Source organism: Strix aluco, chromosome 4 (genome assembly GCF_031877795.1).
Source record: "Strix aluco isolate bStrAlu1 chromosome 4, bStrAlu1.hap1, whole genome shotgun sequence".
NCBI lineage: Eukaryota > Metazoa > Chordata > Aves > Strigiformes > Strigidae > Strix > Strix aluco.
In genome coordinates, this window is record NC_133934.1 from 127274462 (window position 1) to 127295033 (window position 20572).

At 44.1% G+C, this 20572-nt stretch overlaps 1 protein-coding gene across 13 annotated transcripts in view; it reads right to left on the reverse strand.

The window, feature by feature from the left end:
* The window catches only part of KTN1 (kinectin 1), a 78909-nt gene that overhangs the window by 49940 nt on the left and 8397 nt on the right, over positions 1-20572 (reverse strand). For 12 of the 13 annotated variants that reach the window (XM_074821062.1, XM_074821061.1, XM_074821067.1 and 9 more), the window contains 2 exons: positions 3619-4175; positions 1898-2035 (listed from right to left, as the gene is read on the reverse strand). In XM_074821062.1, coding sequence (XP_074677163.1) covers positions 1898-2035; positions 3619-4141 — 661 coding nt within the window. In that variant the 5' untranslated portion in view covers positions 4142-4175. The remainder of the gene's footprint in view (positions 1-1897; positions 2036-3618; positions 4176-20572) is intronic. The other variant, XM_074821065.1, reaches the window with a different exon arrangement.

Below are 20572 nucleotides of genomic sequence, written 5' to 3' on the forward strand. Positions count from 1 at the left end.
CAGGTCTCCATTCACACAGCACTGTATAAACATGGTGAGGCTCAGCCTCTGTGCAAAGAACTTTTCAGCCCACGCTGCCAAGACAAAAGCAGGGGAGGGGAGAGCAAGAGCAACAGATCAGGGACAACAGATATGGCCAGCAGAGCTGCATTTGCTGTTTGTCCAGCTCCTGAGCTGCTAGTCCAATGCTGCCTGAAGTATGCAAGATGTTGTGCACAGAGCCATGCCCCAGCAGGAAAGCTCACTGACCCAGCCAGCCCAGACTGAAGGGCTGATGGACAACAGATGTCACACAGCAAACCAGAGAGAGGAGGAACTGGGTGGGATGCAAGGTTCCAGGCATCGGTGCAAGACAAATACACATTTCTGGCTGCCAGAGAGACAGTTATAAAACATTTTCACATTCTGGCTGCTGTTAAGGAACAGAATAGGCCAGATGGACCTCTTTGCATCACCTGCTAGAGTCTTTCCACTGAAGCAGCCAAACACCTGCAGGTATACTGCAAGTTCAGAAATGAGGAGAGCTCTCCTCTAGCACTAATATCCATCACCTAATCCAGTTACCATCCCTACCTTTTCTCTTCCTGTCCTTATTGACATCCCCTCCTCATTTTATTCCCCTCCTTTCAAAATCTTTTTAATATCAGTGAGACATTTTGCAATGTCAGTAACATCTGAAATCCCTATAGTACTGTCTTGGCTAATCCAGATGCCCACTACAGCTAATTTTTGCTCTGTCGTTTTGGAGAGGTGGCTTTAAAAGAAAACAGCTTGCATTGAAATAATGCATGAGCTATTCCCGTGTAGCACTAGCAGCTTAGCTTTAATGCTGGCGGAGCTGGTATTGACACTTATTTGCCACAGACAGACAAGTCTGTGGTCCATAAAATGGCCACTCAGAAAAGGGCAATGGATGCATGGGGAAAAGCACAAGAACATCCATAAGAGGTAATCACTGCTAGGTTCCCCACCAGTAGGTTTCTTTCAGGAATAACTTTAAACTTTTTCAGTTGTTGTAACATACAGGAACACTACTTGGAACCCCCTCCTGGTCTGACTAGGGCCTACAACTGATCTGGACCCCGATGACCTGACCCAAGTATAAAGGAAACAGTGACCAACATTGTCTACTTCAGAGCAGTCCACCAGCTGCCAACTTCTTCATAACTGTCCCAGTAAAGAAGAGTTTTGAGAAGCTAACAAGGTGGCCTCACAGAACTTCACGGTCACGCTCTTCCCAAAAGCCACAGACACAACAGCACTCATTGTAAAAAAAAAAAAAAAACAAACAAACCAAACAAAAAAAACCCCAAACCCAAAAAAACACCGCCAAAAAAACCAACCAAAAAAACCAAAACAGAACGGAGGCACACTGAGCCAAGAGGAGACAAGAAACAGCATCTTGGCAGAGAACGAAGGATGACAAACAGTAAAGGCCTTGACAGCAAAGATGAACAGTTTATCGTGGAGCAACAGCTAGCTAACAAAAGGACAATAGGGGAGGAACGTGGTCAAAGCAACTGGCTAAAAAAATTGCCGTCTTGTTTGGGACAGATGACTGCAGCAGTTCCAGACATGCCTTGCTCAGAGCAACTCAGAGCCTGCTCAGTTTATAATCTAAGTCAACACATCACTCCTCAATTCAAGTGTGGATGTTTGGATCCAAATGAGCTGAAAAAGGTTCACAGCATCATCCCATGTTCAGTGGTACCAGATGTTCAGAAAATAAAAGTATCTCAGGCTGAACAATCTCTCCTATCTGGAATTCCCACTTTTCAAATTAGGAGAGTTATTCTTCTGAAAGTTTCTTTTCCAAAGGAAGAGAAACTAAACTACGGATGGCAAAAAGGTTTAACAGTCAAATTTATGTGAACTAAGTCATAGTTTGTATTCTCACCATTATCAACTTTCTGCTTCTTTGCAGAGACTTTCTTCTTTCCCGATACATTTTCCTGCTTTATCTCCTGGTGGAGCAGCACTGAGTCTTGCTTTTTGGCAGGAGATACAACAGAATCAGTCTTAGTATCTTGATCATCTGTAACAGACAATTAAGACAATATGCTCTTCTGTATATTCTCATCATCACTTTTAAATCAGTAAATCTGTAATAAACAAAGTCCACTCCCAGAAAAGAGAAACCCACGTATTTTAAACCAGAGCACAAAGTTATCCATACATATGTACACACACGCACTCACAAACACATACACTTCCGTATCTGATGAAACCCCAAAGCAATAGGAAGGTTTAGCAGAATCAAGAGCCACAGCACCTAGTGTTTTGACAGACAGAAATCTTATCTGCAAGCAGAACATACGGCAACGCAAGTAACAGTTTAACAAATCCAATCCAGGTTTTACTGCAACAGCACATGTTACCCATATTAGTTTCTCGTTTGCAGGAAGTATTTTATTCCCCACCATGAACCCACTTGGGTATTTTACACACACACCCCCAATAGCTACTGGGACTGTGAGAAGCAGAAAATAAGTGTTTCACATTAGGGAACTGTTTTTTTCAAAAGTTGTTTCTATGAGAAATTTTTTTATCTTTTTGGACAGCCTGTGCTATATAATATTCTTGTCAGAGCCGACACACACAATCTGGGGTTATGGTGTTAGCTCCTGTAATCAAGGATAAGAGTTAGTTGTGGCTGCCCTCAGAACAGTGCTTGCAGACCACATTTTAACCATGCCACAGAGATTTTTGGAGAACACCCACAAACAAGATTTGATATTTTTTTTGTTGGTAGTGGGTGGGTCTTTTTTCTCCCTTTTTTCAGAAAAAGAAAAAAATCCACCACATCAAGCAGCAATGTTGTTCTTTTTCCTCACTCCCTGGAGCAAACCTATCATGCCTGCATCTCAAAGGGGTGATTTGCAAATACCTCTCTTTTCACTTGTTTCTGAAAGTGGGTATTTTTATTCTTTAACTTCTATTCATAGTCAGACCACCACGCTGAGACATATCGACTCATGCTGAGGATATGGTGAAGACAGTCACAGGCAATTCTACCTACAGTTTTGGTTCTGTTCTAGCTTGGATTTTTCCGTTTTCTTTCAGCATCAGTTTCATTCAATTAAGAGGTGTAGCAGGTGGGAAGCAGCTCTAAGTGCTTCTTTCCGTGAATCAGCCACCAAACACTTCTTTGTACATTAAGCCTGCACTTAAACAGTGATTTATTTTACACAGTCTGCTATGAGGTTTCCCTAGATGCCCTTCCTTATCAGAGCAACCACTCTTAGGACTCCACTTTTTCATAGCTTGACATCAGAATGCGCACAGCATACATCTAACAACTTCTTTCAGATTATCAAAATTTTGACAACTTGAGAGCAAAGTAGCCAAACCATAGAGCAAAGCAGAGATACAAGCTACTCTGTTTCACTCAACAATCTTTAGCAGAAGAAAGCAAGGACGGGAGGAGGAAAACCAGAGCATTGCTGCCAGATGAAAAACAGGGGGAAAAAAGCAATAGCTCATAAAAAGGAAAAGGTTAGAAGTGAGCTTTGCCCCGTAAGAGATCAGGCAGAACAGCTGAGAGACACTCTGTGGCCTTGCAAAAAGCAGAACACAGTTTTGGCGTTCTGTGCAAGAAGCATATGCAACATCAGATACCCATTCCATTTTTCTGCTTCTTCTGCCCAGGCTTCTTCTTAGATGCTGTTGATTCAGATGGTGGAGTGGGCTGTTTTGTAACAGGGACTGGATCTACTTTCTTGCCTGAAGACTTGGATCCTTCCGACTCCTTAGTTACATGATCATCTTGAACGGCCTTATGCTTCTTCTCCTTCTTCTTCCGTTCTCTAACGCCAGTAGATGCTTCGGTCACACTCAAGGGAACAGGAGCGACGTGCTCTTCATCTGTACTCAGGGCATCAGAGAGCTTAAAGTCCCGAGGCGTACTTTCAGAGTCAGACTCGTGGATGTTCCCGTTCTGAGCCTCTTTCTTCTTGTTCTTCTTCTTCTCCGTTTTCTTTTTATCAGTCTTGGTAGGTGGAAACTTTAGGTCCCTTTTCTGTTTTGCAAGGACTTCATCATATAAAGTTTCTTTCATGAAAAGCCAGAAGAAGAGGAAGATGACTGTAATAACCACAGAAGGAATGAGGATGATAAAGTAGGTAGACTCGTAAAACTCCATTGTGCTTTTTCTTAGCTATATTTAAAAAAAAAACCTATAGAGGAAAAAGAAAAAAAATTAGGTTTTGAACAGGTTTTCCTTGATATTATTTCCCCCACCAATTATAATAATAAAAAGAAGCTTTGTCATTGTTTCAGAGAGGCCTTAAAATAGCTTTTAATAAAATTACCATGCTATATCAGTCATGGAACAACTTCTAGAATCATTTACTATTTGCTTCAACGTTGCTAGCCTGGATAGGAAGGAACTCCAGTTTGCAAGACCGCTGATCTTGGAAAAGAGAAATTCTCCTCTTTCCTTACTTTTCCTCATCTTTCTCATTCTCCCTTCCCAAGTAAATTTCATAAAGTGTTTTCAGAAATACATGAGACAGCACTTTCAGAGGCTGTGAATTAAGAACCAGTACATGCCAAGCAACACTTGGGTATTTTTACCATAAATCAAACATAACAAATTAAGATTTTTATCTTGGCAAGTGGGAGTTAAATTTCAACTTCCTTCTGTTCCCGGATTTATGACAGCTTCAGAAGTAGAATGAGGAGAAGAAGGGAGAGAGCCCTGAATTTTAGTCAACCATGAAGAAACACGTATTTTCAAAACTGCTTTTTGAAGTCTAAAACCCAGCTTTAAATTCAATAAAATTCCACACATTTATAGGAAAACTGGAAGATCTGTTACTTATTTTGTGCATGTAACAGTATACAACTTCCAGGGCGCTAACAGACCAGATGACTCGGGGATAATTTGCTGAAAACACTATTTATGCTCAGAGCACTACTCTTTTTTTAAAGCAGGAACCAGATAGTTTAAAAAAAGTCAGGATTAAGCTAAAAAACTACTTCTGGGGCCAAGACAAGACCAATTTTCCCATTTCACAACTAATCACTGTGAAAAGACCTGGATTTTTTCAGGAAGATTTCAAATCTTCCCCAGAGTGTTTGTTCCAAGTGCAAAAAAAAAAAAAAAAAAAAAAAAGCACGAACCATTGAAAAACACAATTCAAAACTAATTAAGCAAGTGCAATTCCTGATTCATAAACTCAGTTTGAAAGCCACCACGGAAAGTACATGCTTCAGCTACGTTTTCCTCTATACATGAAAAGATGACTCTTCAACACAACTATCCCCTGGGAGACCCATTCTCTTGGGAATGCAAAGCAAGTGATCTAACCCAGTTTATGTCTCCCATAATCTTTGTCACCTTCTCTGCAACCACTGACCAACTGCAGCATCCCCCAACACAGCCAACGCGTGCAAATATCCCCAACACCACGTGGGGAAGCTTATATCGTTAGTGACTCTGGGCAGAGTTTTACATCAGCCGGCCCTTCTGCTTCTCCTCAACCAACTTGAGGAGGAGAGCTTCACACAGGCTTAGACATAACTGAGATGACCCTAAAACAGTAGGAAGAACTGCCCCACACCTTTTAAAGCACTATTGCTTGGAGTATTTCCACTGCTGCTTAGAAAAAAATATCAAAAATAGTATCAAAATATCAAAGATTGTATCAAAAATAACGTGGCCAGCAGGGACAGGGAAGGGATCTTACCCCTGGACTCGGCACTGGTGAGGCCGCACCTCGATTCCTGGGTTCAGTTTTGGGCCCCTCACTCCAAAAAGGCCATTAAATGACTCGAGCGTGTCCAGAGAAGGGCAACGGAGCTGGTGCAGGGTCTGGAGCAGAGGTCTGATGGGGAGCGGCTGAGGGAACTGGGGGGGTTTAGTCTGGAGAAGAGGAGGCTGACGGGAGACCTCCTGGCCCTCTACAACTCCCTGAAAGGAGGGTGCAGAGAGGGGGAATGAGTCTCTTGACCCAAGGAACAAGCGCCAGGACAAGAGGGAATGGCCTCAAGCTGCGCCAGGGCAGGGTCAGACTGGCTCTTAGGAAGTATTTCTTTGCAGAAGGGGTTGTTGGGCGTTGGAATGGGCTGCCCAGGGCAGGGGGGGAGTCCCCATCCCTGGAGGGGTTGAAGAGTCGGGTTGACCCAGTGCTGAGGGATCTGGTGGAGTTGAGAATGGTCAGTGTGAAGTTAATAGTTGGACTGGATGATCTTCAAGGTCTTTTCCAACCTTGAGGATTCAGTGAAAAAGAAAATAGATGTGCCTACTGAGCACAGAGGGAATAAAGTCCACGTAGATGTTGCATGGTGCAGGGAGAGGCCAGGCACTCCTTGCTTCTGGGCAGACAGAGGATTACTCTTGAAATACCTGATAGTATTACATTTAAGGTTGTTTTACCTCAACTCCTGGCTGTGCTGGAAGCCGCTATCATAAACTGGCTTGCCATCCTGCTACATTGGTGAGAGTTTGGTCTGGAGCCTGGCTCTAGCTTGTTACGTGTAATAGTTTCCAGGCAGAGAAGAGTTACTGTGATAATGTATTTGTACAGTGTATTGAGCAGCACAGAAAGCAAGGAGTGGGAACTCTAATTTGGCTATTAAGTTATTCAAATAAAAGACTAACATTTCAATACACTAATTATTCATCAGTTGTCTTAATGTTAAGTCTCCTCCCAGTTTGTATTTATTTTCTGTGTGAACACAGCTCATCAAAAAGGCCTGGGTCTAGAATTACACCAGCACAGAAAATTTCAGAAGGTCTAAGAGGGATGGAAGGAAAAGCTTGTCTTTTAGGGAGAAAAAGCACAGATGCTCAAAACTAAGCTGGAGCTTTCAAAATTATTAGTTACAGCTACTTGATAAAATGAGCTCCCTGCACTAAGTGATCTAATATTAGTCATCTCTTAAGGAAGCATATCTTGAAAATTGGTCTCAGCCAAAGTCAATATTGAATGCTTACAGGAGAAGTTAATCCCCAAAGTAAATATGTAGTTAAGCAGATTTTTCACAGGTTGATCATTACGATACATTACTGCAACAAGTACAATACCCAACCACAGAGAGCCCAGAACAGCCCACCTCTGCCTTGCCAATGCACAAGCACGCAGCTGGCCGTGAATTCATCCAAGTGCTTCAGCCAAGCCAGGACTATCACACCCTTGCAGCCATCCCTACGCATTTCCCAGCACCCAACACCAGATGCTCAGGTCAAATCACACACTCAGCAAAACACAAGCTGTAAAGGTTCAAGACATCAAGTGTCAGGAGGCATGATGGTCATCAAGGCAGGACCAAGTATAAGCAGAAAATGACTGTTGGTTTGAGACCAGAGAGGCTAGACACATTTAAAAGCTTCAGCTGCTTCAAGAGGAGCCGTAAATACATAATTATAACAGCTAGTTCGAGTGGGGAATATGTACTGGACTAGACAAGGTCTGATCTCAGAGCTGGCCAAGCAACGTGAGCTCTGCGAAGCCTCTGCCCATCGCCCTGCTCTCCCCTCCCTTCATTTCCCTCCACTTGTGCAACAGGATGGTTCGCACCTTACGCCAGATCCAGAGCACAGCGTTGCAATAATAAGTGGACTCAATTAGCGCTCCTGTTCTCCTCTTGCTCATCAGGGCGAGGCAGAGCGTGAGCCAAATGAACACTTCCACCCCAAACACTGATCAGAGGCATGCAGATTTAATGTCTGAAGTCCAGCAAGGAATTTCACATACGCAAATCCAGACTGTCACATAGAAGCAGGGTTAAAAGACAAACAAGTAAAAGCCTCAGGATGTCACTAGAATTGATTAAGCACACCCGGGAACACCAAACAAGAGCTCTGCTCTGATGGTAATACACTAATTTCCCATCTCAGCCCAGCATGTGCAAGGGCATTTAAAAATCACTTCTAGAAGGATACCGTTGCTGCTGGCTTACAGCAGAATGCCAAGATGACATCCTTCACCATCCGCCCCTTGTCAAGTCATCTTTATAAAGTGGCATTCTTGCCACAAGGTAAATAGGCAGTGTTTTGGCTCACACAGTTCCACTTGTCCTCCGACAATCTACAACTACTAAAAAAGTTTCTCTGTTCCCATTTATACTTCCGCATTACATTGCTTCTGTTTATATGGAGTTGGCTGATCAATTTATAGGGAAAAAATTCCATGTCATACAAAAAGAAACGGGACAGAGAAGCTCCTTTCATTAAACCAGAAAAAAAGAAAATCCTACATTAAAACACCTTCATCTATCAGCTTAACTGCTCCTCAGGATTTAGTTTTACCATTCCTGTTAGCTACGGAAACATGAGACACTGTCACAAAAATATTATTTCTCCCCTCTAGAAGTGATGCAAGGTGACTTTTATGACCCCCAGCCCTCCCTAGGACAACTTTCTGGGGTAGCTGCATCACCTCTCTACCCCCACAAAGCTGCCATCCCCAGGCAAGGCACACTTGGTAGAAATTGCACATACACATCCCCTTACTACTGCCAGCAAGAGGCACAGCAACTTTAGCTATCTTTAAATTTCCAAGGTATTTGGTTATATACTCACCTTTCATCTGTATTTGATATTTAACCTGATATTTATCAGGCACACTTTTTAAAGCCTGGCTGCCCAGTGCCCACGCCAGGCTCTCCACTTGCAGACACGCTCCTGTCTCATTCGTAAATTCAAGAACTCGCAATATCCCTTGAGTCATTCAGAAAAAGGGGAACAAACCGCATCTGTCCCAGCCTGCACGCAGCCTTGGTTACTGTTCCCATCCTGCGTTTAACAAAAGAATTGCACTTTCGTTCCCCTAAACAGAGCCCATGCCACAGAAAATAACTATTTCTGAACTCCAGCACGGTATTATTGCCTGCACCTGACTTCCTCTGCTAGTTAACACGGTCCTGGATTTTGTAACACACCCTTCGCTTTTTGCACTTAAATCTCAAGTTTCACCCTGCACAGATACCACATTTCACAGGACATTCATTCAGTTTAGGTCCAGGGGATTAGCTTACTTGAAAAGACAAAAATAAATTATAGCTCTATCTGGCTAATGAGTCACTCATAGCTTAGCCCCAGCACGTTAGAAACACAGCTTCTGTAAATGCCTGGGTCCCAAGATGTACATAATCTCCAGGGATTTGTGCCTCTTTGAAAAACTAACATTGAAGAGGAGAAAACAGAGGTACCTAAGGTATTTTTTTAAAAAAAATACTCAGCAGTTTAAGAGATACCACATATGATTTAGCTAAGGCAACAGCTTCTTTAATTGATTTATTTTCCCCAGGATTTTCTCAAGCTGGCAAGCGGACTAAGAGAAAGCCCTCACATTGAACAGTCACTAGAAACACAGCAAGAAGTCTCCGATGAGTATCTGTATCCAAGAAATCCCTCAGATAACAGTATTTTTTCCTTATTCTACACACAGTTACCAACACACGCCACATCAGCCAGCTGCAAAGAGGAACCTCTTGAAAACTGCTTCACTCCCAAGCTCATCGCTCATCTTCCCCCAGAGCTTTTGGCAGAGGATGCCCAGCAACTTAGGGCTAGACAAGGCAACCCAGATCTGCCACAGGTAAAATATAAAATGAAACAAGGCGTTTAGCCACGCCGTGCCTACTCCTCATCCATAGTGGGAACAACTAGCGCTCTGTGACTTTTCACAAGCATTAATTAACTAAAGCACTGAGGGGCTCAAGCTCTAGGAAGGCGGGCTGCCACAAAAACCTAAAGGCAGTTCATTGAACATCAGCATTGCTAAAGAAAAAACTGCAGAGTTAGAATTTAGGTTGGCTTAGTTTAGGTTTTTTAAGCAGCCCTACACGTCACTGAAAAAACATGTTCTTCAGGCCCCAAGATGAGACACGAAGGACAGCAGAGCTGCCTCACACTGCCTGGTGAACACCAGCAAGGAGGCGACTACACCTGAACACTGGTTTTAAGACAGGAAAATAAGATACTACATATAAATCTCACCTGCCATCTATGTAAGGAAAAAAGGCACAGCTTCCAGTAAGATCACACACAATCTTCTCACTTGGCACTTTTTAAACTGTACAAGGCAGAGGCATGCACAAAGCACCCACCACCTAGAAAAGCTGAAGGTCTAAATGGCCCTGCCAGTTTTGAATCCAATGGCAAAATTTAACCTACTTTTTTTGTATTTAAACTTTTATAGCAATATTTCCATGCTCTGTTTACAGAAGTCCTCTCAAAACTAAGACTGGGGGGAGGAAGCATAATAAACATCAGTTCAAGCTCCAAGTTTCTTTCATTTAAATACTTACCCTGACAGCATCATTTGCGCAGCAACAGAAGAAAGCTGTAGACACTCGAAATTACAGACTGAGCCGCTCATGTACTAAAGTTACTCTTCTCTGGGAAGAAGACCTGTTCAAGTGAAGCTCAACAGTGCTTGACACCCCCTACAAACTCCTAACAGCAAGAGGAGAACGAGACTTGTCAATAAATCTTGCTCTTCACTTGATTACGCTGACACAATTAAGCCATTTGCAGAGCACAATCTCAGTGCTTCAAATACCCTCTAGGTAAATATTTTCCATTCCAAACATGCCACTGTTTGTACCATCTGTTGGGCTCTGCTGCTCTCAGTTGCTTGATGTTAGTTAACACAGACACACTATTTATTAAATTCCAGAAAAGAGTAGCTTTGCTTCAACAAAAGCCTTTACTTTCAGGTTTTTTTAATAGAGCTTTAGAGCTAACACCTGACAAAATGCAGCAGCGGTGCTCAGAGCAAGCCAGGCACGATACAGCTACGTGACGTTGTCACTGCTAGCTGGCAGATGACCTCGCTCTTGCTCAAGCACCAGCAGCGGTGAGCGCCCAGGTACCTCCCGCAAGGGTTTGCCAGGAGCATGCGGGAGGTTTCCACCGCAGCCCAGCCATCCAGGCAAGTTCAGACAAGATAAGGCAAGGTAGGGATTCACCATGCAGCAGCTGACACCCTGAAACCACCTGGGCTGTGGGATAAAGCCCAGAGTTGGAATTAGCATCAGTGAAAGTGGAACGAGCCACCTCGCATTTATCCAGGGATAAAAGCACGCACGCCCGTTGTTGGCACAGAGCAAGGAACAGGCTGGAAAACCACACTCTGCCCTCCTGCCCAGCAGCTTACTGAATATTCCGAAACCACACAGGCCCTGTCACACCAGAAACCCATGGGGTTCACCAAAGCATGAGGATGAAGACACCAGTATCAGAAATCGTGTGCCAGCAGGACTAGGGCAGTGATTGTCCCCCCACACTCGGCACTGGTGAGGCTGCACCTCGAATACCATGTTCAGTTTTGGGCTCCTCACTATAAGAAAGACATTGAGGGGCTGGAGCGTGTCCAGAGAAGGGCAACAAAGCTGGTGAAGGGTCTAGAGAAGAAGTCTTGTGAGGAGCAGCTGAGGGAACTGGGGGTGTTTATCCTGGAGAAAAGGAGGCTGAGGGGGAGACCTTATCGCTCTCTACAACTCCCTGAAAGCAGGCTGTGGTGAGCTGGAGGTCAGTCTCTTCTCCCAAGTAACAAGCGATAGAAGAAGAAGAAATTGCCTCAGGTTGCACCTAGGTAGGTTTAGATTGGATATTAGGAAAGATTTATTCCCCAAAAGGGTTATCAAGCACTGGAACAGGCTGCTCAGGGCAGTAGTGGAGTCACCATCCCTGGAGGTATTTAAAGGACACGTAGACGTGGCACTTAGGGACATGGTTTAGTGGTGGACTTGGCAGTGTTTGGTTAATGGCTGGACTCAATGATCTTAAAGGTCTTTTCCAACCTAAATAATTCTATGGTTCCGTATTATTCAGGACTGAAAAGTCCTAGAAAACCAAAACATTTCTTGCAGTATTTGTGGGGCGATGTTACTTGGGATAAAAGCTGGCACCCATCAGGGCCAGAGGAAAGCATCCTTGGCCCCACCAGACCCCAGAAACTGCAGATTTTCCCTTAAAATCACTAACTTCTAACACACACACACCCCCCATTACCTCCAAAGTCAGAAGATAACAAATTATCTTCACACTACCTTCTTCCAGAGTGCCTGTAAAGAATCAAAGGTTTTCTTCTTCCAGCAGGAGACGGCTGGGGAGGACTGTGCCTGAAGAGGGCTCTCAGCATTACTCAGCAAGTCTGCATCTTCCCATCGCTATTTTCCAGGGAGTCCCTGAGGCTTCCCCAGCTCCTTCCTTCACGCGCTCGTGTACAGACACGCTCTGCCTACACCACCACAAACTACTTGAGAGGCATTTAAACAACCGAGCAGCAAGCTCGCAGTCTTTTGGGTAAGCGTTTCCCCTTTCCCTGCTCTCCTTGCAAGCAGAGACCAGATCTGACATTTATTCTTCACACTCACTTCTGTTCACGGGGAACTGGGAAATGATACTTCTCAAATATAAAGGAAAAAAATTGCCCAACACATTTTCTCACAAAGGACCAAAGAGCAGCAAAATCTAAACTAAAGGTTGAACACAGACACTGATTTTCTCAGCTTGTGGTTTTGCTCGCATCCCAAGCGGGCAGCGATAACAGCCAAGGTCACTCGCTCACACAGCAGCTCCAAACAGCCAGAAGATCCCCCATTACATCGGTACTATCCATCTTGTGCGTTACATCAGAAGGCAGAGTTCAACAACAAAAAACACTGCACAAATAGCCATATGAATACACCAGCATGAACAACTCTGCTGATGTTAAGGCAAGGCAAGATGTCAGTACAGCCGCTCAGGGAGGCACTGCCTCTGCAAGATGGGCAGCAAAGTCTCACTTCTCCAAAGCTGCCAGATACAAGCCAAACCCAGCCAGCAAGGCAGTTGTATCTTTTAGCCATGTTCTAGAAAAGAATTAAGTTTACATTTCTAATAGTCTCAACATACCAACTCGATTAAAAACAACCTTCCCTGTTCTCACCACTGCACTGCCCAGCTGCACTGCAACGCATGGCGCTCACAGGTTTGCTCAAGGTATAACAATACTTTTCAATAAACCCAACATCGATTAACTCCTTAGTTCTGGCTTTGCAGGCCATGCTAGAATTTGGGTTTTTGCCAAGGCCATATTAATGCAGGATTACATACTAAAAATAAGAGACAAAGCTTGCAGATTAATGGCCAAAGCTGAGTTTAGATTATCAGTCTGAGCAGCAGTTCCACACGTCACGTAGTTTTCAAGTATCTAAGGGGTCTCCTGCAACACAAACCCGTCCAGCAGCAAGAGCCAGGTACGGATTTAAGCCAGGACTCTTGAATCAGCCAGGCAGAAGCATTAAACACACACAACCACACCTGAAATCTGTTTGTGCCCAGCACCTGGATGGGAGAGACGAATCAAGCCATGTCTGTTTTGTTATTCCGATTAGCTGTCTGGAAAGTTAACAGAGGTTTGTACAAGCCAAGTTGATGTGACAGTCCATAGCAGCTCGGGTTTACCACACACAAAAGCCATTTACACAAGTTTAAAGCCACTATGCACCTCAACAAAGGCTTTTTGACATCTGTTGTGGTCTATTGTATAAATATATATTCACAGTATAATCTTCACCTCGGATCCATAGAAAGCCCGAGAGCACAGCTACCATCCCCTGAAGCCAGGAGCAGATATGATACTATAGCTCCGATGCTGAGCGCTGTACAGCCCGGCTGGGTTTGCTCAGGGTTTTGCCATGGCTCTTCCAGCTAGCCCAGCACCCTTTCCTAGGAGACAGGGTTTTTTCATTACCAGCACAACTGTTTGCACGTCTTTTGGCTGGGGTCACAAAGCTGCCCGTCAGCCATCTCATCCCTTGCTCCATCTGCTGTCATAACCGCATGCAGCGTCGTTCCCAAAGCTGGCTCTGCCAAAACAAGGCCAGGCAAAGGGACTCAGCTCTGAGGGTATCAGGCCATCTTACTCCAACACAGCTTAATCCTTTTCTGACAGAGGAATAACTTGCACTAGCATAAGTGTATTTATTCTGAGACTTCTGCACCTACCCCTGCCATGCTCTAGTACTTTAACTCAATTAAAACAAGCTATACAGCACCCACAGCAATTACACAGTTGACTCCCCTCTAGTCACAAATGAGACAGAGCCTCAAATTCCAAATAAAAAAATCTGAAGATCATCTCTTGAGAAATTTGGGGCTGCTACAACCCTTTCACCTCTTTACATCAAATTGAGTCTCTGCAAGCACGGAAGGATAAAGGAAAGCAGGTACGAGCAGTAGCTTCTCAGGACTCAAATTCCTCTCATACTTTCACAGCAATCTGCAAAGAAAAAACAGCTGGAATGAAACCTTTTTCCCTTTCCCAGTGTATAGGGTAAATATAACTATCTAAATATACATTCCTGTATTATGTATTCTTGTTTATATTTTAAAAAATAGATGTAAAATAAGGAGACAAACAAAAGAAAAGGTCTTCAGTCCAGCAGGTTTTTTTTTTGCCTTGGCAGATTGCTGTGAAAGTATGAATGGCATTCGAGTACTGGGAGGCTAATGCTCATTAAAAAAAAAAAAAAAAAAAAAACAGGTTTTTATATACAAAAGCTGCAAATAGTTAGGGAAAAAACTCAAGTGTATTATCTGCCTATGCATCCCAGAAGAGGTAATTACCTCCCTTGCAAGCCTCGCAGAGCCCCACCACCGCCGGTTTTTCTCAGGCTGCCTGGCAGGAGCAGCACCGCTACCCATGCCTCACCTCCCAGGGCAGGCACAAGCTGTCCTCTGCTTCAAATTCAGGGCAAAGCAGATGTCCTTAGAGCCAGAACGACAGGAAAACCATGACAGATTGCTAACAAGGACGGCATTTTGTTTAGGGGACGTATTTCTGAAGTTTGCACATACCTACGAAGAGGTTTGTCTTAATTTATCGTTTGATTCTCCGAATTTCTACTCAACTTTGCCCTTAACCATATTGGTCAGACAACATTTTAGCCTACTTACTTGAATTTCTCCAGACACACATGAAAGTTTTAAACCTACTGCTTGTTCTGTGGGTCTCCAGATCACCCAGTGCTAAAAGCTTTTCTCCAAATTTCTCACCAAAGCAGCAGCAGCAATGGAGAAACAAAAAATACCCAGCCTTGAAAGGTTAGCAAGTCACTCAGTGCAGTGTTTAAGCAGATCTGTATTACTGAATTTATTAACCTTTGTACCTCCGCACCCCAATGGTGCACAGACTGCCAAAACCATCCTACAGCTGAGCCATGTACAGCCTAACAGGGTCACACTGGTGTTTTCACCAAGTTTCCCCTACACTGGTCTCACAAGATCTCAAAGAAGGGGGAGCATGTGTGCACAGAGGTGATGGCACAGGAAGAAACAAAACCTCAAAATAAATGAGAGGCTTTTGAAATTTTCCTATAGCAATGTATGACCGAAGTTTCCTGCAAGATCATATTAAAATTCATGGTAGGAGTATTAACCTTGTTCATATTAGAATTTCTTTCCCCTACAAAAATAAATCAGGCAGCAAAGATACTCTTAGTATGAACACCATAAAAGTGACTTTATCCAGACTTATTTTTAAATGTGTATTTAACAGATGAGAACAGAAGTCTGCCAACAAAGACAGGTATTAACCCAGGAGAATCTATTTAGCTTCAGACTTCTTAACCATACAAGACTTTACTGAAGTATTCGCCCGCAGTCCTTTACCCTGTTGTGAAAGGAACAAAGGAAGAGGAAATGACTAATCAAAGCAGCAGCACATTAATATATTTCGGTATGTGGAAAGGGAAAATCGTAGCGGGTATTTTTAACATTCCCAACAGGAGAAGGCACTGCCATACGTATGCCAGCAGCCATGGAGGCTCCTGGGAGGGGGAGAGAAAGAAAAAAAAAAAAAGTGAAGTTGTGTCCTGAAGAGGAGTTCTGTATTTTCCATTTCCCAGCATGAGCTCTGCTGGAAGCACAGCGCACCACGGTGCAAGTGTGGTTTGTGAGCCGGCTGACAATGTCTTCGCCTAACAACATGCCTGGAAAGGAGGCACAGCTGGGGCAAACAGCAATGCCTCACTGATAACGGGTGCACTTTGCCTTGAACTGCAGGAGAAACCCAGCCTGGAGAGGTTCTCCAGAGGGAAAAGGCGAGAGTTTCTTGGAGCACTGCCACCAGCAGGCACTCTGGCAAGTCCTATAGCCACCCACCTCTGCTGAGCAAGGGATGCCCTCACCCACGGGCTAAGAGAGAGGGGAAGTTTCTCCCTGCCCCAGGTGGCATCCGGCAAGTCACAGCTCACCCACATGCCACAGAGCACAGCCCCATCCCACACCTTTAGGAGCTTAATTCCCCCAAACTCCTCAAAGCCTGCACACGCAAAGGGGCCAGGCTGCCAGCAAAACACTGCACCTTCAAGTCTTTCCTCACAACTACTTTGCCACTGCACCTACACAAGCCAAGCCACCGACATCCCAGTATAACTGGATTTAATAGCTGGTTTTTAATCCCACTCTCCCCCCACCAGCTGCCTCCATGGGAAGCTCTTTGGGGCAGCCACGGTAACAGATTTGCTCAAGGAAACAGGGCAGAAGCCTGAAGAACTACTGTGATAAAGCCAAAATTAGAGCTTTCAAACCCCTTCCTAAAAGAGATCAAAACCAATCAATCTAGCAACAGCTATGGTCATTTGTGCAGTGGGATGGCACAGCACAAAAGCACTGCTCGCTCAGTAAGAGAGGAGCTGGACCGCTGCCTGTCTGTCCGGCTGCAATTGTTCCCGCACTTCGTAATTAAGGGCTACAATTCACCCTTTTTCTAATGCCAAACCCCAAAAGACTCGTTGTAACAAAACCATTTTAAATACTAAACGGGAAGCTAGCGCTGGACCAACCATAGTCATTCAGATCCCTCTAGCTCCAACACTGTTGAATGCAAAAGATACAGAGAAACTAATATTTAATGTTCTTGCAGAGGGATTTGTAATCAGCCACCCTGTACACAGCTCGAAGCCTGAAGCTTAAGCAGGTCTTTACCCTGGTATTGCAAAATGACAAACCCGTTCATTCCACCAACAAGATTTTCCCATTATTTCTGTTCAGTGTGCTGTTTGACAGAACTATACAAAGAGATTGGACCACTGACAAAAAAAAAAAAGCTTCGTTAACCTCTCAGTGACTCAACGATCCTATTGTTCAACAGCAATGGACAAAAGGAGAAGCCACAGCAGATGGATGCTCTGTTTGAATTCCTAGAGGAAAATTAGATTGACCTGAGTTTGAAACAGGCTGCAAGTTAAAGGAGAGTTTTTAATTCATAGAGGGAAATCAAAACTCTTAAGTGATTGTGAATCATATCAGATCTAGATGCTTTCATGTCATTTCTTGTAACTACCTGAAGATACTATATACTGCACACATTATGTCTAAGGAGTTGAGTGATTTCAGTTTTCTCTAAAGGGAAAGAAAGTGTGATTGCTGCATCAAAATTACTGTAAATGTGGCACAGACCTAGCTAAATGAGGGCATCAAAAAGCAGCATTTGAAAGAAGATCACCCTACCCCATTACCAGGCTAAATTTTGATAATTCTTCAGCTGGAAAGGGAGATGAAATTAACAGGGAAGATTTTTCTTCCTGTCCACCGCATACAGAATAGTGAAAAAAAAAAAGGTGGAAAAAAGTATCCATCAGTTAAACAACCAAAGCTCAGAGTGGTAATAAACTTTCAAAGATGCCAGGAGTTTAAAACTCAGGGGTATGCCATTAGTTCTCAATCCCAAGATTTTAAAAGGGCAACTTCAGTTTAGGCTAGACAATAGGAGGAATGCAGATGCAACATATAGAAGGCAAAGTTCCTGTAAGTTGACAGAGGCATCATAAATAGAGTCATCATCATGCACAGCACAACTACCAAACTAGGACTTTGGATATGTGAGTACTATGAGCCTCTCCAGGCTGGAATTGCCTCCTCTTCAGCCTACACAGCTGGGTAAGCACTGCATCACCATGCCTATTTTTGTTTTTAATACTGTATACCACAGTCGTGGTTCAGAAAGACACAAAAACATCGGAAAATTCAAACAGCCAGGCTTGAGCAGGCATTACTTGCTCCCCTCACTTCCCCAGTACAGGTAAAGCTCCACTGCTCCGAACTACACCCAAGCAAACCCAACAGATCAGCTTCCTCCAGCTCATACCTTGCAGGGTGGGGTTCAAGCCAGAGGACAATGCTGGCATAGGAACAAATGGGTACTAACAGGCCATGAACGCTTTTTGACTTCAAGTTGGAAAAATGGCTCTCAGTCATCAATCCAAGGAGGTGCTCAGTGCTGTAATGGTGACTCTGCAGCCTTCGTATAGAGCATGGCTGCCATTATTTTATTTCGCCTGGCCATACAGCAGCAGCCACCTCCTCCTCACCACTCCTGCCACTTAGCTACAGAGCTGAACCAGAGCCCTAGGGCTGCAGGGAACACGTTTTAACTGATGCTAGAGGCATCTATCACTCTTTTGCTAGTAGCAATCAATGAGTTTTAATCCATAGTCCCATTAGGAATGACACCTGCAAAAGAAGGTTGGATTTTATTACAACTAGGCATTAAATTTCAAATCATTTGCCAGATTAAAATGATGTTCATGCTGTATTTATAAAACCCTTGAACACAGGGAATGTGCAGAGGTACATTCAGGACTAAATTCAGACCACAGAAGCTTACGATGATGAGGAGCTTCCTACAACACTGGTATTTTGACTTTCAGCTCCAGCACAAATTAGCACCAGCTGAAGGCTGAACAGACTCCCATCACCAAGCCTTCCACAGCAGATATGAGTTACTTTGACTGCTCTATAACAAAGCTGTCCATCAACATTTATCTTAAAGTATATTATCACACAGGCATAAAGATAACGCTTCTGTATCCAAGCCGTATATCTTAGGCTGTAGAACATGGTGCTGTTGATAGTCTTAGAAATAAAGTTTCAGAACAGTTAAGGAACAAAGAAGCTTTAGAAGCAATCCCTACAGCACTGGCACCGTACAAGTCACCCCAGTGTATTTTGAAGTATAAATTGCATAATGAGCTGGAACCTTTAACTCAATTTAAAAGCACAAGATGAAGTTTAAGAAGTTACTGCCAAACTGTGGTTGTTTCTGTACTGAGAAGGTGAAGTGTTAAGGTTCCCCCTCCACTCTCCTTCGAGACACTGCACATAGCCCATTTAGAGGGCAGCACTAAGAGCTCACCTCATCATCCATCCAAAACACCTCCTGCACTACGACAGGGACCTCACTAGCTATAGCTCCACCAAGATACCATCCTTTCAACGTCTACATTGAGCATATGTGCTCCTAAACAGTAGCACCACACATTCCTCTCCATAAGGTTTCTTTTCACCTTGTTAACCTCTCTGCGCTTCATTTAGCAGTCTGCTGAAGGTACTCACACATAAACGATACACAGCTAGTGTCATCTCAGCACATGGACCCTTTAGGATCCAGGCAAGCAGCTTAAGAAAGTCACATGCACTCAGGAACCAGCACAGTATTTCGGCAGACTCCAAGGCAATATTCACATCTTCTCTTAAACACCCACAGCAGGACACTAAGCTCAGCATCAGGGAGAAGGCTCCAACTCCTCCACAGACTTAACACACTTGATTTACACCTGGGCCATGCAGTGAAGGAGCTTTCTTTTACCACCTTCCTCACGTAGCTGTTGATGCCCCAGATGAGTGATGCTGAGGCTTGCTGATGTTTCTCTGAGCAGCAGCAGCCCAGCAGACCCCTCAACGCTCCTTAGCCATACTGGTCCCAGTTCCACAATCCAGCCCACCGTGTAACCCCAGATACAGCATAATGGCGGGAGTTGGACACCACCACACAAGAACCATCCGAAAGATGTGTTCAAAGTGCATCTCTGCGGGTTTCCTGGTTTTCTCCACTTGCATCCATAAGGAATAAAGCTTGTAAGAGTTTCCTAAAGGGACTTCAAATATGCATTTCACTGTTTTCAGAATTTTGAGTTCAAGTCAATAACTCAACAACCCAGAGCTCTCCCCCAAAAACGGCCTCATCACACATGCACGCACACCCGCCCCAACGCACTCAGCTTTACTGATCAGCACAGTACTGATTTGAACTCGAGGAACATGCCAGGTTGTTAAAAAGGCCTAAAAATGCTCAGCAACAGAAATGCAGAGTAATTGAGGTCACTTCTCTCATGCTTCTCTGGGTTTTCACTCCCCTTGCTTTGCTGTCCCACAATCTGCTCCTCCTTTGGCATGCGAGGATTAAACACAAACACTTCACTGCAACCACACAGATCTAAACTTACTTACCTCCAACTTTGGTTACACCTCAAGCTATTACTCCAGTAGCCTGTAATGGGGAGCAGGGATTAAGAAATCTACTTAGAAACAGGTACACCAGACCTGAAGCCAAGAAATTCTTCTTTTGACACACAAACAGCATGGAAAAAAGGTAGAAACTGGGAGATCGAGGGCGGGGGGCTGAAAAGGCAGGCTCGGAATGGAAACATCTGACCAAGAATTTTCACAAGCCTTTAAAACTTCTGAAACCTAACCCCTTCACTAGCCCTTTTCACATGCCTCAGACTGCAGACCACGTTACGCAAGTCGTTAATTGTGCCTCTGCAACCCTCCCTCCCACCCACGGCGCTC